We start from the raw sequence: 27,848 nt of genomic DNA, 5'->3' as shown, positions 1-27,848 counted from the left end.
ACATTTTTAATAATTCAAAAGGTTTATAGGGTATGTGTCACGTTGATCATCTCCAGATCTGTTTAAGCTGCCATTCTTTCCTGGATTGGGATTGTGTGCAGCATTCGCATGGAAGAACACTGGTTACATCTGTATTTTACCTGAGAAACAACTGCCCCTCTGTCCTGTCACTGGGGCACAAGTTCACATAACCCTGGGGTTGTCTTCTCTCAAACAATCCCTGCAGAAGCATCAGCTGCAGAGAGGTAGATTGAGGAAATGTAAAGGTTAATGCACATTTAATGCTAAGTGAAGGCTTTACCTATATCTAAACATTCACTCTGCAAAGGGAATAGAGCGGGACCACCAAGAAAGAGGGCTGCTGCTGGCATGTGGAGCAGTTGCAGGTTCAGGACTTTGTTCAAGGCACGTGAGTCATTTTTGGAAATGTCTTACTTGGCTGCAACTTGTATTTAAAAAAAACCTACAAAAAAACCAAAGCCCTGCACAGCATCCTCCGGGAGGTGAGTGGGCAGGTGACAAGGACCTCTGTACCTCACAGAGGGGGAGTTGTCCCAACAGCTCTATGCTACGCTTGAGATAAGACTTTAAGGACCCCCATGGTGAGTCTTGGTGTTGAGTCACTCCAGCGCTATCTTTTCAGTGAAGGAGTTGGTAACACTCATGGTTCAGAAAGCACAGAGGGAAGAGCCAAAGCAGGAGGCACCTGTGTCCTTGAGCAGAGCAGAACCCTGTGATCTGCAGAGCCAGGAGGACGGGGATCCACCCTGGGCGATGGTACCAGCTAACAGAACTGATAGTTGTTGCTCTTGAGAAGGGGCTGGCCACTCTCCTCTTGCTCGCAGGTCTCCTCGCAGCAGCCAGAGGTGTCACAGCCACTGTCTTCCTCAGCAGGGGAGGGGAGGTTGGTGTAGTCCTTGAAAGCAAAAACCACCCCAAGTGCGTTTCAGTCCTTTCAATGGTGTATGACACCTGTTTCTGCACAGGTGACCAGCTGGAGATGCCAACTCAACACTACCCTGCGCTCTGCCCACAGAGCAGGGCCAGCTGGCAGGACAGGTGTGCCCCTGTTTTCCTGGAGCCGCAGGACAGCCATAGCCAGGAGGCAGTACAGCTTCTGTCCAGCTGCACGCCAAATCCCAGGGCATGGGGCAAGGTTGTCCTATCGCTACACATATTGCTGCAAATCTGTATTTCTTTGTCTGGTCTCCTTTGGTCATGGTGGGGAGTGATGTAACCCTTCAGCGCAGGGAAATCTCGATTCCTCTCTCTGCTTTCCAGCAGCACTAAACTGCTCCCATCAGTTAAAGGTAAGGGACATCACCAGGAAAGCTGGCCAGGAGCTGTGTTCATGTAGGGAAAAAGCATATCTCCCCCGCCTCCCCTCTCCAAAGGTCCTCACCTGCTCCTTATGCACCTCCAGCTCCTTCTGAATGAAGCAGCCGATCTGATCGAAGGTGGGCCTCTCTGTGGGCTCCAGGCTCCAGCATGCCTGCATGATGCTGTACCTGCAGAGCCAGACAGGGACAGGGTGGTCACACTGAGCTACTGGAGGGTCTGTGCCCCCAGGCTCTTCCCTGCAGCACTTTGTATTTCAGGCATACAGTCCTGAGCTGTCCCTTCCCTTCCTGCCTACAAAACCCATGGTCAGTGCATGTGCAGTGCTCCAGAGGAAGGGGAGCACAGAAGTAGATGGAGCAAACTCATCTGTCAACAAGGGGCTTATGCCTCCACTACTTTTTTCTTTGAGCTTAATCTCATTCTCCTCCTCCAACCCACTCAGATTTGTCTTCTCATAGTCCTAGAGTCAAAAGTAGTGGACCCTTCCCCCCTAAAAAACAGAAATAATACTCTAGACATCAGCTCTTCCATCTTCCTGTCCATAAACAGAGGAAATATTGAATAGAGCATCATTTTTGACAGTCCCAGCTCTTACTTTCCAGCAGAAAGCAACACCCTGATAGGATCCAACCTGAGCCTCAAGGGCAGGCACACCTGGGAGCAGCAGGCACACCTGGGAGCAGCAGGCACACCTGGGAGCGGCAGGCACACCTGGGAGCGGCAGGCACACCTGTGACCAAGGTCTCTGTGCCCTCTCCCTGCCCACTCCCCACTAAGTGTCTCCAGCCACCCTGTCACCCTCAGTGCATACACTCACATTTCTAAGGGAGCGAAGTCGGGCCTGGCCATCTGGTACCCCTGCTTCACCATGCTGTAGAACTTGCTGTTCACCACCATGCCGGGATATGGACTTTTACCTGTGACAGTGACAGAAGGTGACTCTCAGATCAGAGGCTTTGACACAACAGCCTTGTGGGGTGGGAAGAGGCAGTCCGGAGCACTGTCTGAGCCAGTGCTACTTGATCTCAGGGAGTTCTGACTTAGAGCAAATCATCCAGGATCCATTGCTTTTAATGGTCCCTCTGGAAGTGTAACACAGTGTTTTATAGCCCTCATAAAACCCAGATTGTTGTCAATCTTCCTAATTTCTTAGAAACCTTTCTGCAGAGATGTTAGGGCAGTGGTAAGCCGTGGGAAACAAAAGAGGTTTGCAAGATAGCTTCTTTCTTACCAAGGGAGAAGATCTCCCAGAGCAGGATGCCGTAAGACCATACGTCGCTCTGCACTGTGTAGATGCAGTTGAAGATGCTCTCCGGGGCCATCCATTTCACAGGCAGGCGGGCCTGGAAGAACAGAGTCCTGCAGACTGGGACAACCTGGCAGCTTACACTACACCTTGTCATTCATGCTCCAGCCTCACCCCACCTCCAGTACCCTCTCTTGCCCTCATTTTAATTACTTACGTTGCCTTTCACAACGTAGTTTGAGTCGTTCATGATATCACGGGCCAGGCCAAAGTCGCAGATCTTGGCTACCCGTCCATCCGATACGAGCACGTTCCTGGCTGCTAAGTCACGGTGGATGCACTGGGGAGAAGAGAGTGCAGCTGAGGCCCAGGCAACATCCCCCAGCAGCCCCAGCCAACTCCCCACAGCCCAAACCTGTCACTGAAACAACACTTAAGGGGGCAAGCAGGTCACAGACTGCTTGAAAAGCCCATCAGAGGCACCATGTCACATACAAAGAGGACAGGCTCTCTGTCAACTGCTTCATTTGCAATGCTAAGACATGGTGACATTTCATGCCATGTCCTTTAACCACTCATGGGGCAGTCATTGTCCCCATGGTCGAAGCTCAGAGCCAGGGGCTGTTGACACCGGGTCCTCATCTCTGGAGTGGTCATACGGTTACTCTCTGGTGCCATAAATGAGCCAGCCCTGGCAGACAGCACAACGGCCACTTTCGTTTCCTTGTCCCTGGGGCAGCGGGGAAGCTGCCAATGTGAGAAAGCTTCTCAGAGTTCCTGCCCTCCCGTAAAAGCTGGGGAGAAAACGTTGAGACTAGCACAATGTACAGCTCTGGGCTCCCCCCGTAACACCACCCTGCCGTGATGGTCTGTCCCGAGCCCGTGGGAGAAAAAGGCTCTGAAGGGAACATCGGTCACCAGCATCTCTGAACCCAGCACATGGAGCAGAGAGGCTCATTTCCAGCAGCAGGGTGCTTGAGCTTGGCCACTCTGTCCAAAATCATCCCAAGCCTTGTGCAAATGGGGTGGTTGATGCTTGCTGGTTGGAATGGCATCTCCCAGTTGGGGATGCTGGGGCGGCTGTCTGCTCGGCACTCACGTTCTTGGATGCAAGGAATGCCATGCCCTGGGCCACCTGGCTAGAGAACTGTAGCAGATCAGAGAGGTTGAGGGGACGGAGGTCCTCCCTGGTTTCGTGTTCTTCTTCTGAGCTTCTCGCTGAAATTCAAAGCAAAGTTTTAGAATTGCTGCAAACCTGGTGAGTAACGCAAGCTATGCTGTATCCTGGTTCACCGGGCCTAAAGCAGGCAGGATGGCCAGAATAAAGAAATCATGAAAACACAGAAATGAAATTTTAACTCACCTCTGGCTTGCACAGAATCTGATGATGCTGAAGAAGATGATGATGACACAGGCTTCATTTCAACATATGTTTCCAAACCCTGGCTTGAAAAGCCGCTGTCACTGAGACAGAAGCAACAGAGATGGGGGCAGGCTGTTAGCAACCCTCCAGCAGCACCTTCTGCCCTTCTACACATCCACTGAGAGAAGAAACCACATCCCTGCCTGCAGGAAGTGGCTTAGCGAGAGGCTTGAGGGCAAAGGGAAAGTCAGCACTGAGGCTTATTTGGAAAGGGGACCTATGTGTCCTGTGGTACGGGGTTCCATGCACTGCCTCCCCAGAGCTTTGGCTTTAATCTCTCCCCAGCAGAGCCCTCTGCATGCTTCTCCCAGCAAGAACACAGACCTGCGTTGCTCAGCCCTGTGGCCACCAGAGCTCTGCTTTTACCTGCGGATGTATTTCTTCTCTAGGTCAATGTTTTTGTAATCAGCAGTGCTGTCTAAAGAGGTGTCCAGGGCAGAATCCTGAATAATTATGGATTCAGCCTTCTTCCGCAAGAAATTCAGCAGATCTCCATAGCGACAATACTCAGTGATAACAAGGATTGGGCCTGGCAGAGAGGCAGAAAGGGTTAATTAAGAAATGATATTACTGTGACCTGTCCTGTGGATTGCAGGTCATGGGGAGGGTCTGTGGGGAAAATAGGGCTGTGGGATTCTACCTCCATAGGTACATGCTCCCAGCAGGTTCACAATATTCTCGTGGTGTCCCAAGTGACTCATGATCTTCAGCTCAGACATGAGAGCCTCCTGCTCATCCGTGTCTGCCGATGCTGCAAGACAAGAGGAGAAGGGCTGCGTGAAGGAGGGACATGGAAGAGATGAAGGGGTGGAACAGAAAAAGCTGCGGACAGAGATATGGAATCAAATGAGGAGACACACTCAGAGAAGAAATTTCCTTCTCCGTCTGTGCCTCTGGCCACGCGTCCACAAAAATGGCAGCAGTGTGATTCCACCACCCAGCACTTAGCACAGAAACATCTAAATAAGTAGATGTTGCATCCTGGGAGCATGAAAACGTGGTGAACATGCGCTACATTCTGCACAAAGTTGATCTGGGCTTACACTTTAGCATCTTCACAGCCACTTTGAGGACCGAATCTTCTTTGCCCAGCCCAAAAGCAGTGGCTTCTACCACTTTTCCAAAGGCTCCTGCTCCAAGAGTTTTTCCTGTAGAGGGGGAAAAAAATATGCTTACAAGATGCTTTGTAGAAAGAGGTTGAGCAGTGGTCCTGCACGCAGCCTTGGGGAGGATGTCTGGTGGGTGGGGATTCCTGCTGAGCCCAGACAAGATGACACATCCCTTAGTCAGGAGCTGGTTAGTGTTTCAGGGGAACTCTACTGTGAGCAAAGATGGGATGGAAGAGGCCATGTCCAAACACAGGCTCACCAGCTCCACACTTTAGAAATGCAAGAGGGACACAATCCTCTCAGTCTTCCTTGCAGCAGTGGAGGGCTGGAGGGAGGGTGTACCCTCACTTTTGTAACTGTGGAAAAGGGCAGCAGGGCCGGTTAAGGATGTTGCTGTAATGTCTGGATGCAGCTTTGGATGTTGCCCGGTTGCTTTGGCTCTGTACTTCGGAGCACTCCAGCTCTGTGGTGAGCTGCGTGCTGCCATGCAATGAGCAAGGAAGGTTTCTTACCAAACTGGAGGTTATTCCTGGGAAATTCCCATTTTTCATTGTATGGCAGCTGAGTGGGATCAATGAAGATGTAGTTATTCCCTTCACAGGCCTCGATGATCTTCCACCGCACCTGGTACTTGGGTTTCTGTAAGGAAGAGGCTGCAGTTATTCAATGTCCCCCAAGTCCTGAGGGTTCCCCAGTCCCAGCATGCACTCTAGCTCTCACCCTGCAGGCATAGAGCAAAGACTTGGGTTTCAGCCCATCAAATACTTCTTGCTTTGAACCTGGACTGAGAGAGGCTTTGCCTGGACAGCCTGGTCCCTTTGCTGTTATGAAGTCCCCCTCAAGTCATCACCCATGACTGAAGGAGGCTCTCTTGCCTCTTACACTTAAAGCAGCCCACTACCCTCACTTGGGATGGCAGAGCTGGGACAGCCATCATGTCCCCCCACACAGTGGCTGAGCTGTGACCAGCTGGTGCCAGAAGATGTCCCTGCTCCGTCCCCTTCCTTGGTACCCTGTGCTGCCGAGCACAGCAGAATGGTGGAGCTGGCCCAGCCCGGACTCCCTTACAGGGGGGAAAAAAAGGCATGGGGAAAGAGAAGTAACATCTCTCTTTTCCACAAATCTCACAGCAGAAGCAACGAGGCAAGGACAGAGAAAAGTGGTGCTGGAGTCTGTGGGCAGAGGCAGTCTCCAGCTTTGCTGGGTGGTGTTGTTCATGTTGAGGGGGCTACAGAGGCAGGCTGGAGACACATACAGAGAAAGGCAGCAAAATAGCTTGTCATGAGAATACTGTGTGTGGGCTTTGCTCCTGTACAAAGAGACAGGAAAGGACCCACAACCAGAGTGGCAAAGGTGGTCTCAGGTCCACCAAGGCACGCAAGGGAAACACGGGTGGAGTGATCATGGCTGTGGTGAGTCACCTCATGTCCCAGATACGGGGAGGTGGGTCCTGAAATGCTTCTCCCCACCACTTCCCCTGGATAGTTGCAGAGAAGGATGCAGCATGCGGGTAGGTGCCCAAAGCTGGGTAGCACAGGCGTGAGGGACCATAACCGAGACAAACAGACCTGTGGGCATCTGGTTGTTTCCCCCCCAACACACACTGTTTCTTTTTTTATTGGCCTGAGAGTTGAACATCCATGCCCATGCAGGCTGTTGAAAAAAGGCCCAGACAGGAATGTTCCAAACCAGCACAGTTTCTGCTGGAGGTCTCTCATAAAGATTGCCACAGGCACTCAGTTTATTTGCTGTTGCCTGCTCCCAGAGGGTGAGAATTGCTGCTTTCTGCTCCACGGTTCACCTAGCACTGCAGCAACCAGCCATGGCTCAAGAAGCCCATGACTGAGAAAGATAAGATTGTTTATGAACATGTCCTGCTTCTCTTGGGCTGGCAAGGCCTTCCTGAAAACAGTTTCTTCTAAGCCATGCTTACATATCCATCCACCTCTTTATCTCTGGTCTACTGGCCAAAGACAGCTCTGCCTGCGAAGCTGTAGGTGCTTGTTTGGGAGAGAGGGCTGCTGGATCTTCTGACAAACAGCACCAGAACTTTGCTGCAAAATTTGCAGCCTTGATGGGCTGTCAAAGGAAGGATGTGAAAAGGCAGAGCTGAAAAACATGAGATATTTCACCCACTGATGAAGCAGAGGTGGCTACTGATTGGTACAGTTTATGGAAACAACAGAGAAGGAATCCAAATGCTGAAAATGAGTCTTGCAGAGAAAATGGGGCAAGTTCTTGTGTAAAAATAGTGACCAAGTCTTCCTGGAGACAAACACCTTCTAACATCATCCTGTTTCCTCATAAAGACAGCTTTTTATAAAGCACTGAGGAGAATAAAAAGTAGATGCAAGATGCAAACCACTTTTTTTTTTTATCTCTCTCTCCTTAATTTGGTTTGTGGATCATGGTGACCAGAGCAAAATCAGCTTCACGAGACAGCACAGAGCAAGCACCTTTGGCTCCAAGGAATATCTACATTGACTTATGGGCTGCAAGAGTGAGGCAGCAGGGTGGGAGAGTTGTAAACACTCTGGGTTTGGTGCATGAGCCTTGCCCTGCAGCAAGAAACTCCTGGGGGAAGTTGGGAGGCAGTGGAGGTGACCTGTGTGGTTACCTCCCAGCAGGACGGTCCCTGCCTGTGGCTGCCGGCAGAGCCAGCGAGGCTGGGCAGGCCCTGCAGCTCTTGCCGTGCAACAGGGAATCTGACCTGGTTGTACTTGTAGAGGAGGAAGAGGAGCAGGAGGAGCAGTAGGACCGACGTGCCTATGCAGGTAGAGAGAATGGGGCTGAAGAGCTTGTTTGGAGGAGCCATGATACTTCCTGGAGGAGCAAAAAAACACCAAAACCAGGGATGAGTAAAACACTCCTTTTTCAACCCTTACCGCCTCATCTCTAGACACATTTTGCTCAGGTGTTCACTTAGGCTTCCCCTGTATGCAACACAAACCACTGCAGGCCTTAAGGACACCCAAAAGAGCTGCTGGCAGCTGAGGGCAGTTCTTGGTGCCAAACTCAAGGCTGCCATGTTTCCCCCCGTGCACCCCAATTTCCACAGAAAGACAATCATGTGCAGGTCAGACTAACTGGGGACCCAGTTCTGTGCAGCAAGAAGAGTCCAATCAAAAGATGCAAGCCCTGTACTCCAGCTGGCTGAGCTATGCCCTGGAGCTGGACCCTGCAGTTATCAGATGTTCATGGTGTGGCTCAGCCTTTGGCACCAGGTTCTGCCCAGCCAGCAATTCCCACATGGTTGCTAGGACTGCCAAAAACCGAAGCCTCCCACCTCCTGTGAAGACAGAGGGCTTGTGGAATTTATGCCACCACTCTTACAAGACAATAGGGATGTATGTATATATGTATAGGAAGATGGGCCCTCAAATCCTCCCCCACTATGCGAAGCTACCAGTTTATATCTTACTTGTGATGGTGAGTGAGTGAAGCATGTCAGAAGAGTTCCCCTCTCGGTTAATGGCCAGACAGCAGAAGGTGAAGTTGGCACCCAGCTTCTGAAATGGGACAGTGCTCTCCACCTCCACCTCTTGGAAGGGCAATACATTCGTCACCTGGGGACTGGAGTCATTCAGTAGCAGCCTATACTCCTCGTTGTATCTGCAGAGACACCAAGCAGGAGAGAATGAGTGTTCCTCTGCAGCATAGTTGCTCTTAAGTTAATTGGAACCTGTATCAGACTGGAGATGAGACACTGGGAATTAGGGATGCAGCTCTATGAGACAAATTACTCACTGCCTGGTTAAAAGACCTTTCCCTGAACATCAAAGCACTATATAGATAGAGCTTTAACTACCTTTATGTAGCTACAGCTGTGTTCTTGCAGCAGTTCCCTCCTTGGACAGGGCTGGTACTGAGACACAACCACCCCTGTCCAGCCAGCTGCAGTTGCCCTCCATCACACTGTAGCTCAGTACGCCTGTGCTCTGCAGAGTTTCAAACCGGTGGAGGTCCTAGAAAAATTACTAAGACCAGCCAGCATTTAGCTCTACAGTAACCTCTTCAAGCTCAGGACTTCAGGAATAAGTACCTAGCCGCTGTCCTCAAACATTCCCCAAGAACCTCTTTTTTTTGGCAGAGCAGCCTCCTCATTGCCGTTACTGAACGGGGTCTGCTGTTTTGCCTGTAAGCAAGTCCACGTGGTGCTGGTGCTCAGCAAGTGCCAGCACAGCAAGAGCAAGCGCACGCCTTGGAGGTGCTCAGTCCTCTGGGCATTTCTTACCTGTCAGAGTGGATGGGGCACTGGTACCACTCGATGCGTGGGGCAGGGTAGCCGATGGCCATGCACTGAAGGATGCTGGAGTCATTGGCTGGCACCTTGATTTTGCAGACCCTTGGAGGAGCTGTTGGGGAAGGCAGATAAGCAGTGAGTGCTATGACCAGAGGAAGAACACATTCCCTGTGCTCTGATTTACTTTCTATGTGTGCAACAATAAAACATCAGGAACCCCTGTGCTACACGTAGGTTTGGGCTGGGTCCCAGATGCTGTCTGGCTATGTCCTGTGGGCGCTGGGCTGGAAGCATCCTGGTACCCAATGCTATTTGCTGCCAGCTGGGCAGCAGCCCCAGGGCAGGCAGGGTGAAGGAATGGGCATTGCCGAACACTTACATTTCACAGAGATACTGAAGGTAACTGATGCACTGGTCTCATTGTTGAGGGCATAAAATGTATAGAGACCTCCCTCTCCTTCCTGCAGGCGGTTCAGGAAGAGCGTGTTGTTATACCTGCTCACAAAGAGAGAGTAAACACCATGAAGAAAGCTGTGTTGAGGAAACACAAGCATTCAGTCTTTGCTCAGCAAGATACAGCTACTTCCCTTGCTTTGGAGTGGGCGAACACTTCCCAGCACTAATCCCAGCCCACAAGGGAAATCTGCTACTTGCTTCTTCAGGGGAAGGAGGGAAGGTCTGGTCTTCTTTTTGCCACCAAGTGCACAGCACTTCTGAAAGGCTACAGGTGAATGAATGCTCAGGAAGGAGAGTTTAACATCTAAATCTTGCCTTTGAAGGGAGAGAGGATGCTGGTCCCCCTGTCTTTGACAGAATGAGTTATTCCTCCCATTTCTTAGCCCATCAAGTCCTGGTCCCTAGTGCCCTCTGCCCCTCATTTCTCAGATACCAATGCAAGAAAAAGTTCTCCCTAAAGCCATCGTGCTTGCTGAGTGGCACAGTTCCTCTCCCGTGGATTATTCCAGGTTTCTAAGAAAATGAAAGGGTTATTGCCAAAACTCTGTAACAAATGGAATTATTCTCTTTGTTTCACTCTCCTTTTGGCCTCAGTTGGCTGTAGGCTTTGGAAGAGCAGGGCTGTTCCTTATCCAAGGCACCAGGTCTTATCCACACAATATTTCTGGCTTCACCTGACATGGGGCATACAGTCCCTCTCCAGACTGCAGAGAATGAGACAGTCTGAGCAGCAGCAAGGGGATTCAGGTTTTTGTACTGTTCATTCACCCCTGCAATGCCTTCCTGCACGGAGAGTGCAAATTTGAACAACCAGACCACAGATGTGATGCCACAAGGTTTTCTAAAGAGAAGGCTGCCAAGTTAGACAGAGGTGGTGTCCTCCTTGACCTGGTCAGACATGCTCACTGTGGTTTGCTAATAGTACTGGAAAGACAGAAAGGTACAACAGTTCCTTTCTTTAAAACCAGAGTTTTCTGTGAGTAGCATGAGGTCTGCCTGTCTCACACTGAAAGTGTTGCTAGAAACATGCCATTGCCAATGTAGAAGAGAGAGAGCACGTACCAGTTGTTTCCAGAAATCATTTGGCCCTTGAATGTGGTACTCCCAGAGTTCTTCAATGGGTTCGTGTGCTCCCAGCCCCAGTGGAGAAGTTTTGGGTAAGCCTCAATGTGGACCTGCAGCTTCAGACTCTCTCCCACAGCGACCTCCTGGCTGGTGGCTGTCACTGGCGTCAGGAGCACAAAACCTCTCTCTGCAGGATGGAGGAGAGCATGACCATGAGCAGGCATGGCCAGAGACCTGAAATAGGCTTATACCAGCTTCATAAATGGACCGTTATTGGAAAGGGCAGCCTCGGCTGGAAGGCTGGAGAAGGGAATGAGGCATTACACAGATTATGTTGCCAAAGGAGTACTTTTAAATTGCTTCTTTGTCAAGGTAGCTTGGACTAGTGTCTGCCTGAGGAGAGCTATAAAATCGTAGTGAACTCCCATGGGGAAAGAGGTTTTACATGCTGCATCCTAATGAGTGATGAGGCTAAAACTGTATCTCCTGATTGTCTGTAGAAAACAAGCCCCTTAGCTAAACTCCTGGCTTCTCACTTGGAAACAACTCAGACCACGTGCTGTTTCTGAGCCATGGCATGCAGCAGCCTCTGAGGACAAATTTTCTTTCTTGAGATACCAACAAGAGTATAATAGACCTGAGTCCTCCTATGTGGATCTGTTACTGGAAGAGAGAAAGCTCTATGCTCTGCTCATGTGGTTTGCCCTTCCTTCTAGCCACCCTTTTGTGATCTTCAGTGTAACCTTGCCCCGTTGTTGTTTTAAAGCTGTTTATAAACACAAAGAAATCGAGAAGAGATTTCCAGTTTTCATTCAGACTCCAAAACCTGTCCTCCTGCACCTTGAGATGTCAGGGGAACACCAGGTCCTTCCCTAGAGGTTCCACAGTTCTCATGTGAGCCTTCACACACAAGCAATAATGATGTTTCCAACAACAAAACCAGGAACAAGATGGAGGGTGGAGTGGCAAGTACTCAAGGTTACGTGTGATTCAGCCCACACCTTCCTGATCTTTTGGGCAAGCACTTACCTACTACCTGAAGCATCGTGGAGGCATTCCTGAATCCTGCTGAATTGTTAGCTATACAAGTGTACGTCCCAGTATCTTCCATGGTCACCGATGGAACAGACAGGATGTCACTGATTAAATAGTTCTCATTTTCAAAGCTAAGCCTTTTAGTTCTCCTGACCTGTCAGGCAGAAAAGGAACATCAGGCATTTTCTTGGAAGGGTAGAGCATGGGACTAAATAATATTTATGACAAACACACCCATCCCCTCCTGTTCTGGGCAACTGAGCTTTGTTATAGAGCCTCTGTCACTGAAAACTATCTCTGTGGAGACCAAAAACCATATTAAACCCAAGTATTCAGGACAGATATTCTACAGCAGTTAGGGCTGTAGCTATTGTCAGCCTTATAACTGCAAGCTGTGTGATCCAAACCTATTTTGTATGTTATTTCAACTCTTTAATAAAGGCATCAGACATGATAAGGACTTCTAGCAAACCTTATCTGACCATCTAGCAGTTAAAAGTCAGCACAACAGCGATTTTTGAAATGCATTGCTGTTCTTCACCCATATCTTTTCTCCAGGGAACTCTGTGTCCTGAACATGTTTGCTGCTTTATAAGCCCTGGCAGGGCTTGGTGGAAAAATGTTGCCTTAGTAGGTACTGTGGCTCCTGCTCCATGAAACCCAGCTGAATTTCTCTCTTGCAACAAGACCCTGATGATGGGCAGGTGTTTCTTAGCCCTGTGTCATCCCAAGGAAAGGTTGGTCACATTCAGACTTCTACAGATTGTTTAAATAGCTGCTTTGGTTGGGCAGTTCAAGACTTTGCTGCAGGTAGCTTCGGGCTGGGCAGTTCTTACCACCCCCAGTTTCTGGGAAAGCCCTATTCCCCTCTCAAAGGTGCACGACTTACGCTCTTTGCTGCTGTCACCCATCTGATGTCATACTTATGGGAAGGAGCAATTACTCTACACGTGACTTCGAAAGTTTCACCGACAATTCGCACATGGTCTATCGGGTCCATCATGACCGACACAGGCTTCTCCCGTGCTACACAAAGGCAAGCAGAGAGATATTCAATGACAGCTGGTCTGGTGACCCCGTGTGCTCTGGGGACTCCCCAGGGCCTGGCTACCTTCTCCTTTCCATCCTCTTCGGTCTCTTTACCCCCAGCCTTCTCCTTCCCCAGGGATCATCACTTCTTTTTGTGCACATGTCTATGGGAAGCAGTACAAGTGATGGAGAGCACAGCAGTCAGCACCATGGGTTGAAAGGGAAAGGGAACCTTCAGCCGTGGTTACATCCTGAGCATCAGAGTTTGAGGACTTGCAGAACATTGGGGAGATGGGTGGACTTTTTTCTCTGTTCTGTGATACTGCCTGCAAAGGTCTGAACACTGCTGAAACCATGGAGACCTGCCTGAAGGAGCCAGTTTACCAGAAGCTAATGGATTTTTGTCCCTATTAAATATCCTTTAAAGTTTGCAGGTCAGAAGGTCTTTCCTACCACTAGTGAGGAGATTTTCCTGAACTATCTACTGTAGCCAGCTTAGATATTGCTGCCTCCCTGAGGACAGCAGCAACACCAACCCTTTACCTTCTTCCACAATCAGTCTTATTCTTGATGACTTCTCTGTTTTTCCGTTAATCATTGCTTGACATCGGTAATAGCCCTTCTGCTTGCTTTGCACATTGTATAGTGTTATTCCTTTCTCAGTACTGAAAGAATAGTTTGTCCTGGGTGAGAGACGAGAGGCGTCATCCATTATCAGTGTCACGCTGGATCCGTACTCAGGCGCCGTGATGAGACAAGGGAGCTCAGCATTACCACCTTGGGTCACAAAGGTCCTGAAGGTTGGGACGTACCACACATTATTTGGATCTGCAGAGAAGACAAGGTAGGCCAGAGAATGGGATCAGAAAATGTATTGAAGCTGAGAAATACATTCCAGAAAAGGCAAGAGTCCAGCATTACTGCCCAGTGGGAGTTGGATGCTGGGGAAGCTCTGCTCAACACCTGCCTGGCTCAGCCTCCAAAAACTCACAGGACAAGCCCAATTCCAGCTAAGGCATTTGAGGAGAGCACAGCAATCAACTCACATAGGCACACAGGCAAGAGAGACTGAGAAGTGTGCTTACCTCTAATCAAACTTTTCACCATGGTGCTTTATTTATCAGACCTCCAGCTCCCCTGGTACAAGGGAAAGGGTGAACTCAAATGGTGGAGCTACCACAGCATAACTTCTTCTGAGGTAGAAGAATATCTGAGGCTCAGGTCATGTTGTGAGGATATGATTCATGTGACTCAGTCCCTTATCTGTGGTCCTGGTAATATGGTTCTCTGATTTCCCAGTCTCACTGCTCATTACAACACCAAAAAGACTTTCATCTCTGTTTTTTTTCAGGAGGGGAAGCCAAGGTAAATAGAATCATAGAATTCTTCTGGTTGGAAAAGACCTTTAATATAATTAAGTACAACCATTAACCTAGCACTGCCAAGTCCACCTCTAAACCATGTCCTTAAGAACCTCATGTACATGAAACATTTCATCTGTTAATCCTTTGTTTGAAGACCGTAATTTTCAAAGCACAGCAGCCAGGAGTCATTTCAGAGTGATCAGAAGAGTCCATGTTTCCCTCTGCACCAGGACAGGATCCCACCTGGGCAGTGTGAGCTGGCAAGCAGCACAGCCCTGTGCTCTGGATGCCTGGGCAGGTGACACTTTCCAAGTTCTTCACCCTCAGGGCTTTCCTGTGACACCTGGAGGGCAGTGGACATGCCAACACTGCTGTCACACTGCTTTGCACAAGCCCAAAGAGTAACAAGGTGGGGATGAGGTTCTCATGACCTCTTCACCAGCACCCCTGGATCAGCCTTTTGGGGCAGATGGAAGAAAGCTGGGTTCCTACTGCCCAAGCAAGGTGAGTTCTTGGTTGTATCAGCTTTATAGCTTGGATAGAATAATAGAATAGCATGAATAGGCTCATAGAATAGCATGAATAGAAATGAAGGGAGAGGTCCAGGCCATATGCATGACATGTAGATGCTCTGTACTCTACCCCAGTGCTTCAACCACAGACACCATTTTGTGTGGGCTTACATGGTTTTGGGTAAGCCACTGCCCCACCAGGAGCCTGTTCTGCTCCCCCAAATACACACAGAACCACAGATGACCTGCGTAATGGCTGTGCTCCCTGAAAGGCAGCTGCTCTGCCAGCACAGGTGGGAAGAGGGAAATGTGTTTACCTCGCACAAACAGATGTACGGTTGCAATGCCTTTGTCACTGCTGTTGAGATAAGCACACTTATAGGTGCCCGTATCCCTGTAAGTGGCCTTGGGAATACTGAGCGTGCTGCTGGTTTGGTTGCTGAACGTATCCTTTCGGCTTTTCCATTCAACTTTGGACTCTCCTGAGCAGTGCAAGGTGACTGGATCACCGGTGTTGACAACCAGAGACGGGAGGTCAGGGCTGATCACTGGGGATGCTGAGCCTAAAAAAAAAAAAACAAATGCAAGAAAAAGAGTGAGGATGCAAAAATGATGCTTAAAGATGTTCTACTGGAGTTCACACGGGTTGGTATGGAGTAGCTCAGCATCAGGAAGAAGCTGAGTTTGGGGTTCAGACTGGCCTTTTGGCTTACCTCACTCATTACTCACACATTCTCCATCCCATCAGACCAATATGGCCTGATACTCCAAGGAGTGAATTTCAGGGAATGGAGGAAACCCCACATGTGAACACAGAGAGCACTGGGATAGAAAAAAACAATAATCTGGAGCTGATTAGGCCAGATGCTAGCTTGGAAATTATTCCCATTGGGTTTTGTTCTTTGTTGCAACAGTTTCCCTTCTGTGGCAGAGCTGGAGTCACTGTATGAACTCGGTTAGTGTGCAACACCATTTGGTGAAGTTTAAGCCAAGTCCAGTGGATGGGACTCCCTTTCTTGCATTGGTGCTGTGCTGATCTAGAACAGACCTGGAAAACTTCTGCAGAGAAGGAGTTCAGAGCATTTTCCTCACAGATACTGTCAAATCGTTATGAAGCAAAGCAAACTGGGCCACAGAAAAGCTAAATGGCTCACGAAAGCTGCAGTCGTAAATACAGCACAACTAGCCATGCTGACACTGGCATTCCAACACAGCTGGATTTCGGATGTTATCTCCACTTTGAAGATGGTTTCTCCACTGGCTGAATAAAGGGGAACCAGGGTCCCAGTCCAGCCCTTAGCATCAGAGGGAAATATTTCCCCCCCCATTTTGCCACATCAGCGAGATCTTTGAGTCAGCATCTATATTTAGGGAGGGGGGAAGTGAGAAATGAATCAGTGCTGTGGGGCTGGGGAAGAAGCGGCACAGCCACCCCCACGCCAGGCCCTGGGCAGGACAGGAAACACATTGCGAATGGCTATCTGTGCTCGGGGGGCTCTGCACCCCCCTCCAGCCCCCATCGAGGGCTATTCTCCCACTTCTGCTTCCCTTCCTGGCTGCTAACCCATCCTCACATCTTAAAGAGACACATACTCAGGTTCAAAAAATAATAAGTGGAAAGGTAGCTGCCCAATTTATCAATTAAGTGCTGCTCTGGAGTGGTGGGAGCAGAAACAAGGGCTGAGTTTGGTCTTGCGATGTCTTACTTACAGCAGACTGCTCTGGACTCGCAGGGGCTCTTCAGTTGAAAGATTTGTTGTCCAAATGAACATAAACCCCGCAGTTTTCAGGAAATGGGAGAGAACAAAATACCCTATAATGGCACTATTAGTCCAGCTGCACCTGCATATCCTTCAGGGGAAAGGGGAATAGTGGCCAGATGTTACAGCCCTTCAACACCCAAACCTGTTGCAGAGAGGAGAGAAGAGAAGGTGGCTTCTGGCCATGGGTACCCAAGACAGTTTAAAATACGTCTCTTCCCAGGTGCTGTCTTGGACATGGTTAGCAGAAGCAACACACACCCATCCTCATCCAGCCCTGCTCACAGTTCTCCCTGTGCCTGAGGTACAGATGTGTCCTGTGCTACCAGCTGTGCTGGGGGCTGTAACACCAGAGCCTGGCCATCAGAGCTCCAAGGGCATCATTTAAGCAGTCTTGGGCTGCTGCCTCTCTCTGCGCAATGAAGCATTGGGAATATGAGACCTGAGGCCCTGAAGAGCATTTCTGGTGCCTGACAGTGAAGCAGTTGCCCAAGGGAAGCCCAGATGAGGTCTGGATCAAACTCCCTGGCCCTGCAGGAAGAAGCAGAGAACAGGGAGCTTCCGAGTATGGAATATTTGACATATTTGATGTTTTATTTCCCTAGGGTGTTGGTGGTTTTTTTGTTATTGTTGTGTTTTGTTTTTCTAAGTGATGTTTGTATCTTTCTGTGGAAAGAGGAAAAGCCTCATTTATTCCCAGAATGGAGAAAAACAGAATCCTTAGCAAAGCCACATTTTCCACATATCTGAGGTACAATGTTCCTCCCTTTTTGCTAAGCTGTGTTTTCTAGCGGGGCTTGACACATTTGTGTTGCTTTTGCTCTCTATCACAGGATGTTTTTCCCTCACCTACTCTCTGTTTTATCTATCCCTTCATGTCCAAGGCTTCAGCACCATTTAATGTGGGAGCCAAGCTCATTGACCTGCAGCTGTGTTCAAATTGGCTGAGGGAACAACCATGTTGTAGTTGGTCCTTGGTTTTGGGCACAGCAGTAGGACAAGACAGACAAGAGTCATATCACATTGTGTCCTTGTTGTCATCAGCCTCTAGTTACTCCTGAGATGCTCTGGCCAGAAAAGGCTCAGAGTAGTTGCTCTCCATAACAGTGAAGACACCAGCAGCCCTCAGGCTATCACTGGAGACTCCTGTCGATGGCACAAGCGAGGACAGACAGGGCAGAGATGCTAAATGCAATGCCAGGTGAAGGCCACCCAGGCGTCCCCTCCTTTGTGTGTTCTTGGGGACAAGTCAGACCAGCAGGTCCTTTTCCAGAATGGGGAAGCAGGGTTGCTGGGAGAGGCTTTCTGCCTGCTGACCAGTGTGCAAACTTGCACAGAGCCCAAGGATGTCTCTCTGCTGCTCTCCAGCAGCTTCCGCAGCATTGCTAGTAACTGCTGGCCAAAGGTTTTACCACACTGGAGTTGTGTAACCATGACCTCTAGTTACAGCTGCAGGCTCTGTCCCTGCCTCTCCCATGCCAGCCAAAACACTGCTTTCCTCTGCTGAGGGTTTGGAGAGGGTAAGGAAGGAGAAGCGAAGGTTTGCGTGACACAGAGGCTCAAGAGCCTTAGCACAGAAGCCAGCCATCAGGACCTTGAACTGGTCCTGGGGGATATCTAGGCTAAGGTCTGGCCCTAGGAGGGACCCATACTAGGCCTGAACTCTCCTTGCTCCCCACTCAGTGATGGGAGGGAAGAGCTTGGTCTCTCAGGACACCTTCCCCAGCGTCACCTGCAGTGTCTGGGCAGGGCAAAGGGGTACTCATCATGTCTCTGCCTGGGGCTTCTACCTCAGAGGTTTAGGTTCATCCACAACAAGAAAATTAAAGAAATCACTGGAAGAGCTCTCAACATGGCCAAGAACACAGATGGGAGCTGGTCAGATTTCAAATCCTTCCTCTGCTTGATCTGAACCTGGGATTTGGGACCCTGGCACTCCCCCGGCAAGAGCCCAGACCACAATGGTCATACCCTGGGTGCCCTCAGAAGATGCACTTGCAATCCAAGAGTTAGAAGAAGGAAGCCAGGCTTTAGCTTCAGCTTGAAGTTGTTGCTTTGGACAACCCTGGCATGCTGCTGCTTTGCGCTACAGATGGCCAACAGTGCTGGTACTCAGACAAACGTGTGTCTAACACCCTGACACAGCAGACAGCGTCTGGTGATAATGTCACAGCTTTTCCTAGTGCCTCAAGGAACCTTCAGAGAGATCCTCATGAGACATCATTACGATCTCTCACAAATCTTTGTCAGACCTGCCTTATTCCTATTGTCTTAAAGAAACAAACAAACAAACCCCACAACAACACAAGAGATTAAAAACACTGCAGCCTTCACAACCCCATTCCCAGCACAGCAGACCTGGAAAAATCCCATTCAGCACATGAAAGATGTGACTTGGAGTGAAACCACACAGTGCTACAGCCAGACGGATGCACATTTCCTGGGCTGAAAATATGGATGCAGCAGTGACTCAAGAGGGATACACTGCCTCCCTGTTACATGCCAAATCCTTTCCCCCCAGATTGCTTCCTTCCAGAGGGAACTTCCCACTAGTCTCATTGGGTGGGAAGCAAGCTCAAGATGAAAACAAAGGAAAGTGCCGCACAAGATCTGAGAAGCTGCGAGCACTTAAGGTCCAAGATTAGTAATACTGGTTTCTGTCTGTTTGGTTGAAAACCTCAAAATAAGCTTAGTGACTCTTGAGGTTGACGGATTATCACCTCTTGGCCATCTCTGCAGCCTCAAAAACCAGGTGTATTTACCTTTCCTCCTTGGCTGCCCAAGTTCCGTTTCCATCAAAAGGTCTAACAACTGGCTTTACAGACCTGGTGCGTCTGCCAGCACTACCAGAAAACATCAACCCTCAGACATCTCCAGCCAGGCACAAGGTGCATTGGACGGTGCCAACGCAGCCAGCTTTCCCAACTCTTCCACCTTAAGGCCAAACATCTTTGCCCCATTTAGTCAAAGTGCTATTTCAGACACTACCTCCCTCAGGGCACACTTTCAGCTGAGCCTTTCTTTCCTCCTAACCCACCCCAGACTCAAACAGTGGGAAGTTTCCCTTTCCCGTCTCCCCAGTGCCAAGGCTCTTCCTACACTATGTGCACCTCTCTGTACCCCTTGGCCTTGCCCCAGTAGTGCTCCAGGCAGCCACGAGTGAGCCCCCAGCACAGCCGGGCTCCAGAGCCAAAGCAGACTAGCAACACACCACTGTCCTCCCCCTACAGTGACAGCCAGTTCTGGGTGGTCTTCATGAAGCTACGACAACCCAGTCTGCACTAAAGCCAAGGCAGTGTCTCTTCCCTGCTGTGCCATGGAGCAAAAGTTCTCTTGCCTGCTCCCTGCCTCTGATGAGGCTCCTTGAACCCGCTCCACAGCAGCCGCGGCTGCCTCATTCAGCAGGATCCAGAAGCAGGAACCGCCCCATCCCACAGCAGGGTTTTGCTAGACACAATCAGGAGTCTGGCTTTGCGATCCCCTGCCAGGATCCAAATGCCCTTCGGTTCAACTTCAGCATTGCCCCGGCCCAAGCCCTGCTGAGGCTGTCACCCCTCCTTGCCCAAGGAGGGATGGAGCACTTAAACCAGATGTCCAGGAAACCCTTGCCGCATCCCAAAGCTGCTCCAGAGAGACATCAGAGGGCTTTGGGGGGCTGGTGGACCTACCGTGCCAGATGCCAGCTGCAATGAGCAGCAGGAGAGCAGGACCCATGTCCCCAGGGAGTGTGGCGTCCCCAGTGTGGAGTGGGAACACGGATGGAGGATCCTCTTGAGCAGCGGACACTTCTCCTCGCAGGCACCGTCCCCAGTACTCCCTCAGCAGGAGCTTCTCCTTTCTGAGTTGACCACAAGTTAAGAAATTCCCCTTTTTTTTTTGTTTGTTTTTGAAACAGGAGGAAAAAAAAAAAAAGCAAGCAATGTTTTGAGATGTCACTGGTGACAAACCCCCTCAGCAGAGGTGGGGCCAGGCATGCACCCCACTGTTGGGGCCACCTTGCTGTCACGGACCCTGTCTCAGGTAGGGGTTCAGCCCCAGACCACTCCTCAGGGCTGGCGGGGACCACTGCACCATGCCAGGGTTCAGGACAATCCCAGTCCACCCCGGCTACTGCCACCAAACCCCCAGGGACTGCTGTACACTCTCTTCTTGCTTGGGGACACAAAGAGCCCAGCCAGAAACTGCCCTGATAGCAGAGGTCTCCATCTCACCTCAGCAGGACAGGTTTTACCTCAGACCCTTTGGCTCTTGCTGGCTTTGGGTCCCACAGACACACACAGGAACATGGCCAGCTCCCCCACAACCAGCCCAGGGCAGCTCTCAGATGGGAAAAGGCCTGTGGAGATGACAAATTATTTTGTTTTAATCAAGAGCATGGTCCTTGGTGTAGAGAGGAGTCCTGTGGCCATACGAGATCACCCTCAAGCCTCACTCCAGCAGCATGCAGAGACAGGGCTGATCCCAGCTGCAGGCCACCTTCACCACCCTCTGCAGCTGGGAGACATGTTGGGGTCCAGCCTCCAGACCCTTCCCTGTCCCCAGCCAGACCCCTACTCTCCTCATGCCCCCAGGCTGGGGCTCACAGCTCCTTTGTCACCATGAGACAACAACAGAGCCCAGGCAAGAACCCCATCCTACTCAGTCCTCCTCTTTGCTGGTGGGGAGGCTTTTTGAAGTTGTTTCCTAATTGACAACCTGGCAGGCACCTGGGAGCAGTAATTAGGCACTTCATTAATCCTCCCCTGGACCATCCTTCTTCCAAAACAGAGAGTGAGGGTTGACTTGAAGCAAAACAGCTCTCCTGGGGCTGCTCAAGTCAGCAAGACATTAGCAGGTCAAGTTAGACACAGGGTGCCCCTTGCACTCTGCTTTTTCTCAGCATAACCTCACACTGCAGAAGAAGTTCATGATAGTTGCTGGCAGCTCTGAGGTGGGAAGTTATGGCCAGTGTCTGACAGAGCTGGGAAGCCCAGAGGAGGAAGGTCCTGCCTGGGGTGAGCCCTGGGGCTCTGCCTTATCTGCACCCAGCTGCAGCCCCATGGGCAGGGTGGTGACAGGGACATCAGCCGTGAAATGTGGGCAGAAAAAGACAGGCTATTCTAAAACATCTGCACAGAGGTGTATTTTGAATCTGCACTTGCAATGCAGAGGTGCCAGGCAGGAGTGCCCCTGGTCCCTCTGCAAACCGGACGGGAATGAGGTTCTCCAAAGGGGGCAATTAGAGAGGTACCAGCAAGTCAAGGTCCTGGGGCCAAGAGATGAGAGCATGGCTGACTGTGCTGAAGATGACTAAGAGTCATGGGAACATGGACAGAGCTCTTGGTTTTGGCTAGGGGGATAGCTGGAGAGCATGAGGGAGTCCAGAGAGAAGGAAAGGCAGCTTTTGGCTGGAGAAGATTTCCTCTCAGCAGTTTTTCCTGGCAGGGTACGGGGAAGAAGAACATGAAGCAGAGGCAGTGTGGTGCACTGAGGGGCTCCTGCCCAGAGCTGGGGGACTGTCGAGCGGCTGGGCTGCAGTAGACGTCTGCCTGATTGTTCTCTCTTCCTTTTGAAGGATGTTTGTTTCCCTCCTTCTTATTTTTAGAGTTTGTTTTTTGAGTGGGGTTTTTTTTTCAGTTTTGAATTTTTTTTTTCCAGGAACAAGTGCCAGCTCAGAGAAAACTGACTCACCAGCATGAACAAGTATTAAACCAGACACATTTAATATGGAGAAGGGAAACAATCTCTCAGCCTCCCTTCTCTTTGGAGAGACCCCTTACAGAGTGTCTCTGATGGCAGTGGTCCATAGGTGACAAGTCACAGCCCGTGCACACAGGTGTCCAAGCTGGGCTGGGCACACCTGGGGATGCTCAGGCTAGCGGGACAAGCTGTCTGCTGGGGTCCCCCCCTCACTGGTGGCCACCTCCTCCTGCCTGCAGGCTGCACCCCAAATCCTGTGGTTGCAAGCAGCAGCTCAGCCACAGGAGTGCTGCTGGGGCCTTTGTGCCCAAGCGGCTCTGAGCAAGGGACAGGGATGCTCTCAGGGGAGCTGCACCCTTCCTTGGAGACATCCAGGGATGTCTGTGGAGGCCCTGATGGCCAGGAAGGTGTGCTCGGAGATGACATGAGACTTGCTCAGTGCCTGGCTGTGGAAGCTGCTGTGAGCCCTGATTGAGAGCACTGGGAGCTCAGGCACGTTTCCCAGTCTGGGAGCAGGGCTGGCCCATTCCAGCCGGACAGCACTCCTGCACTGAGCACAGCTGGCCATGGTGTCACGGCTGCCTATACTGCCCTGCAGCAGTCTGGGGACACATGTGGAACACCCATCTCCCAAGTAAGCTGTTGATGCCCGAACTGCTAAAAACCCAGGGCTTGTCTCCACAACCTGAGGTTTTCCATGAGGTGCCTTTCTCATCACTGGAGAGAAGACTTGTCTTGGGGTGAGGAAAATGCCCTGCTGGGTGTTCCCATGTCTGCCTACTCATTCCTATCCCCAAGACCGCTCCTCAGTGCATCTTAACATGCAAAAAGCCTGCCAGACAGGCAGGGATTGAGTGGTGGGAGCTAGTTCAGGGCTGAGGTCTACTAGTTCCTCTCCCTGCTTCCCCCCAAGCCTTTGCTACAGCCTCTCTGGAGACAAGGTGACTTTTTTTTCCTGCTGATTCAGCTTCGGGAGAAAAATGCCTTGTCTGCCTGTCGTGGCTGAGCTGTGCCAGGTGACTCAGTGCATATCTGGGGAGAATCAGCCTGAGCTGGTCAGGGAGCCTGCAAACCCCCTCTCTGGCAAACTGAGCGAAGACAGAAGGCCAGAAAAGGCAATGATGGAGTGGGGAGCCTTGCTGGGACTTGGACATGTCTCCTGCTGCAGCCCGTGCCTTGAGCCTTTGGGTGCAGGAGGGGTTTCAAGGAGCTGAGGGAGGCACAACTGTTGCCAGAGGGGACTTGCACCGGGGCTGCCTCACACAGCCTGAAAACAGTGTAAACATTGGTATATTTGAATCTCAATTCAAAATCTCCTCTTTACAACAACCCTAGGCTTTCCAAGCATGTGGCTCAGTGCTGGCTGCAAACAGCTCAGCTCAGCAGCTGAGGTTGTTTTCAGGAGGAGCAGTTCCATTGCAACCAGAGAGAGGAGAAAACTTTGGGCTGGACTCAGGAGGTGCCTGGTCTCCTATGGGGCTGGGGGACCCCAGCACTTCTGTAGAGGGGTCTGGGGAAGGTGAGGGAAGCAGGGGGACATGTGGACATGAAGGAATGGTGGTGTGGGGAGCCGCTATTTTGGGGTTGCATCTTTAGAGAGTATCAGAGAGAGGGGAACCCAGCTCGGAGGAGAGCTGGACATGGGCATCCCTCTGTGCTGCAATGTGGCTCCTGCTGCTGCCCTGCCCCATTGCTACCTCCAGTCTCCCCCACTACCCTGAGCTATTGAACTGTGGACAAATTAACAGCTGTGGTGTACCCCAGTTCCTTCAAGCCAGCACTGGTCAGTCTGGCAGCTCCCACCTCCCTTCCTTGATCTGAGCACAGACCCAGCAACACATCAAGCCCTTGTTTGGGGCTGCTGGCCCCAACCTCTGGCACTGGGGATACACACAGGAACCATTCCCGGTGTCCTTTCCTCTATCCACCTCCTCCCAGCGCTGCACAACCCACAAGCTGCCCAGTTACCAGACAGACAGGGCAGATCCTGTCCTGTTTGCAGCCCCTTTTCCTTACCACATCTCTGGGCTCAGCTGTTGCCTTGCTGTGCTTCTCTCTGCCTGGCTCCCATCTTGGCTTTTGCTAAGCGTTGGGGTCACGCACAGCGTATTAACGTGCTTAGCCTTCACACACGACAGGGTTAAGCTGTATTCGCAGCCTCATATTAGTATGAGAAGGTGGCAGCAACCAGCACCAGGCAAACAAAGGAAGAGATGGAACTATGCAAAAAGAAAAACACCTTTATTTTATTTTTAAACTCTTTCTTTAAAAATGTATTTGTAAAAGTTTACAGCATAAAAATAATATCTCATGATTATAAATGTGACATAGTACAAATCCTAAAAATACATCTGTAAACCTAGGAAAATGTTAACTCTTTGGTACCTTAGTCCGAACTCTGTTTTTCCTTTGCCCTCAGGATGTTCTGACAGACAGTGTGGAGGCAGGCACTGCTTCTGTTCAGAGATGCTGCAGAGTAACAGTGTGGTGCCAGAAAGCCATCCCAGCACAATGGAGAGAGGGCAGAGGGCATGTTTTGGGCAAGCTTTGTGCTTTTGGTGCAACCCATGAAGCAGGAAAGGACAGGAATGATGGAATCCTGCAGGACTCCCACCACGAGTTGGCTTCCCTGCCTCCTCCCACCCCTACAAGAGTCACTGCTCCAAAAAGTCACTGGAGCTACACTGGAAGAGTTCCCCTGCCTTTGTCAAAGCCAACTGGATCCATCTCAGCACGTCGCAGAGACTTCAGCCCTCTAGGTGAAACGTGGGAATTACAGTGGGAGCCCAGCAACCCATGTGCTTGACCACAAAATCTGACTTTTAACAATACCTGGCCTGCCCTGGGCAAGTCCTGAAGAAAATGTGATGACTCCACTGTGGCAGTCAGCCCTGGCCGCTCAGCACCGAGGCTGGGCTGGGGTCTGCTGTGGGAAGGACCTGGAGCTGCAGCTGCCCTCTGCCCCTGCAATGGCCCAGGGCAAAGGCTGCCAAAAGGCTGAGTGGCAACCTTCATGTGCTCCTTCCTCATGCCTGTGCCCTGGAGAATGAGGTTTGCCTCCTTAGCACATTAGCTGACATATCATTTTAGAAAAAACCTCCAAAAAGAAGACATCTGTGAAATCCCCTTCTCCAGATCAGCCCAGCTTTACACAGGCAGATCTTGGGCTTTCCCCCAGCCAAAACCCAACCCGCTGCCCAGTACCCTGTATTTGAGGTGTTGTCTCTCCCTCAGCCCCGAGCCCTGACTGGGAAGAAGGGGAAGAGCCATTTCTCACTTCTGGCTTCCTCCTGGCTGCACATCTGCACTGCGCTTCTGCCTCCCATCCCCATGGGACTCCACCACAGTCCCCTTGGCAGGTGAACAGAGACAATTTAGTTACAAGTGAAATCCGCTGTGCTCTAGATTTCTCAACACAACACAAACAAACACTAAACGTGACACTCTCACTTAAAAAAATAACAACACGCTCAAACCGAGAAGGACAAAAGGATTAAAACCTGTGCACACATCAGTCTGAGAAGCATCTTAAATGTGAAAAGAAACACTGGAGTGTTACATTAGTTTCTGAGATACACTTATGAAATGTATGTATACTTTATGTATGAAATAGTGACTGGCAGTAGGATTATGCATATACTGGTGCTGATAATGATGTAACAGCTGTAGAGTAAAATATAATTTACAAATAAAAGATATTGCACTAGAGATGGGCCTGAGCTGTGTCCCTTTTTGGAGGGCTCAGTGTGGGTCCACCTCTAAACACACCCAAACAAAACCACTGATAATTGAAACTAAAACCACAGAAGGACCAGTTTCCTTCAGAGCCTCACCAGAGAAATTATGGCTACAAAAGTGATGGGCCCAGAACAGCCGATGACTTATCCTGACCCGCACCTATTGGGGCCACACAGGGACCGGAATGTTGGCAGCAGAGAGAGAGGGAGCAGAGCTGGAGCTGGTTCCCCGAGCAGAGAGCGCTTGCCTGGAGAAGACTTGCAAGGATTCTTAACAAAATAGTTTGGCTTTCCCCAGCTGCCAGCCTGTCCTGGCTGAGAAGACCCGCTTGCTGCAGTGGGTGTGCATGCCCTGGCAAAATGGTGATGGGAAAAGTTGGGGAAAGACAGAAAAGTACCACAAAGTGCAAGACTTGGCCCTTGCAATTACAGAGCCAAAGGCAAATGTTTGGTTATATCTCTCTGGAGCAGAGAACGGTACCATTGTACAGAGTCTGGCGTACCTACTTTAAGAAGGAAGAGGAAGGTGGAGATAGCACCCCATCAGCAGCCAGAACAGGTTTTGATGCAAAGAATAATTGCAATAAGTCTACAAATGGGCCAAAATGCAATAGGCATCCAAGTGTAGCTAATGCCCAGCTAATAGGACAGGATACCCGAGTTCCCCCAGCAGGGAGAAGAAATAGATCTCCTCTTTCAGGACCGTGGAAACTATGTGATAGTGGGAAATTAGTAATGTAATTAGTAATTAATCTGTACAAGAGATGGAGTTTAGTGTGGGATTTATGAAGTAAATAACCAAATGGCCAAAGGGAAGGTAAGGAGAAGTTAATTGATGGAGAAAACTTTGAGCTGGATGGAGGTAGTAAAAGTAGCTCTCCAGGGTTGTTCTTGATGCTGGAAGCGTATAATATTTTTATTAGTCAGTCCAGCCCCAAAATGAAAGCTTGTTAACAAAATGTGCTGATGACCCCATGTCTGGAACAGCAGGGAGTATCTTGGTTAGAAATGCTGGAAGAGTAGAAAGACGTAGGAGCTTAGACTGGTTAGAGGATGACTCCAAACTACCAGTATGTTGTGTCTGGGAAAAGGCCAACATTATCCAAAACTACACCAGCCAAGTCAAATCCAGTACAGACCAGAACTATTAATGCCCTATGCGAGGTCTAGATTTGACCTCACCTGGAGTACTGAGTACTTCTGGTCACTTTTGTCAAAGAAGGACTAATTAAAAATGGAGCTGGCGCAGATAGGGGCTACTAGGATGATCTGATGTGCCATCCTATGGGCTCAAGTTGCAGTGACATGGACCCTAACAAGCACCTTATATGTTAGAAAAATAAAGTGGTCTGATCCCAAGGATCTCATGAGTTACTGCTTCTCTGCAGTTAGGATCAGCTGTGGCCACAGAAGATGGCTCCTTCATTACAAGCAGGAAGAACAGAGTATGGAAAAACAGTTGTCATTCACAGTGTGTTTCCTATGGATGGTGGGGAATCTGACCACATGGGCTGAAAATATACTCCGCTGGCTGCCAATGAGAGTGTTATTTCTTATGTTCACATTTTACCAAGGACATCAGCCCACAAAATATCTACTATTTTAGCTGCATAAATGGCAGCATTGCAATGACAGAAAACTTAAAACGAAGCAAGCTGTTTTGCTGGGGATTTCTGGCAGAAGTTTCATACTTTAGAAAAATAAATTCTCAGTAGCTCTGAAGTGGCAGAAGCCCAGCAAGATGCTGATTGAATTTCTGAATTTGTAAACCTGCCTGTGCAGTTTTTTCTGTAGGATGCATAGAGAGATATGCATGAGAAGGGCAATGAAGGGGTTAATGGGAGTGGGG

At 50.1% G+C, this 27,848-nt stretch overlaps 1 protein-coding gene across 1 annotated transcript; it reads right to left on the bottom strand.

Moving 5' to 3' along the window:
* Positions 1 to 784: 784 nt before the first annotated feature.
* CSF1R (colony stimulating factor 1 receptor) lies at positions 785 to 20,472 on the bottom strand (the record flags this gene model as incomplete). The annotated part of the gene is made up of 21 exons (XM_080353388.1): positions 20,252 to 20,472; positions 15,141 to 15,386; positions 13,491 to 13,775; positions 12,808 to 12,944; positions 11,913 to 12,072; positions 10,881 to 11,070; positions 9,742 to 9,857; positions 9,354 to 9,474; positions 8,541 to 8,731; positions 7,830 to 7,942; positions 5,632 to 5,758; positions 5,054 to 5,158; positions 4,651 to 4,761; positions 4,377 to 4,539; positions 3,951 to 4,051; positions 3,687 to 3,805; positions 2,805 to 2,927; positions 2,573 to 2,684; positions 2,159 to 2,258; positions 1,403 to 1,508; positions 785 to 916 (listed from the first exon to the last, which is right to left on the bottom strand). The coding sequence occupies exons 1-21, from the start codon at positions 20,295 to 20,297 to the stop codon at positions 785 to 787; spliced, it is 2,904 nt and encodes a 967-aa protein (XP_080209514.1). The 5' UTR covers positions 20,298 to 20,472.
* Positions 20,473 to 27,848: the final 7,376 nt, after the last annotated feature.

The sequence above is a fragment of the Nesoenas mayeri genome (assembly GCF_963082525.1).
Source record: "Nesoenas mayeri genome assembly, chromosome: 14".
In the NCBI taxonomy this organism is placed as follows: domain Eukaryota; kingdom Metazoa; phylum Chordata; class Aves; order Columbiformes; family Columbidae; genus Nesoenas; species Nesoenas mayeri.
This window is presented reverse-complemented; position numbering and strand designations above follow the sequence as displayed.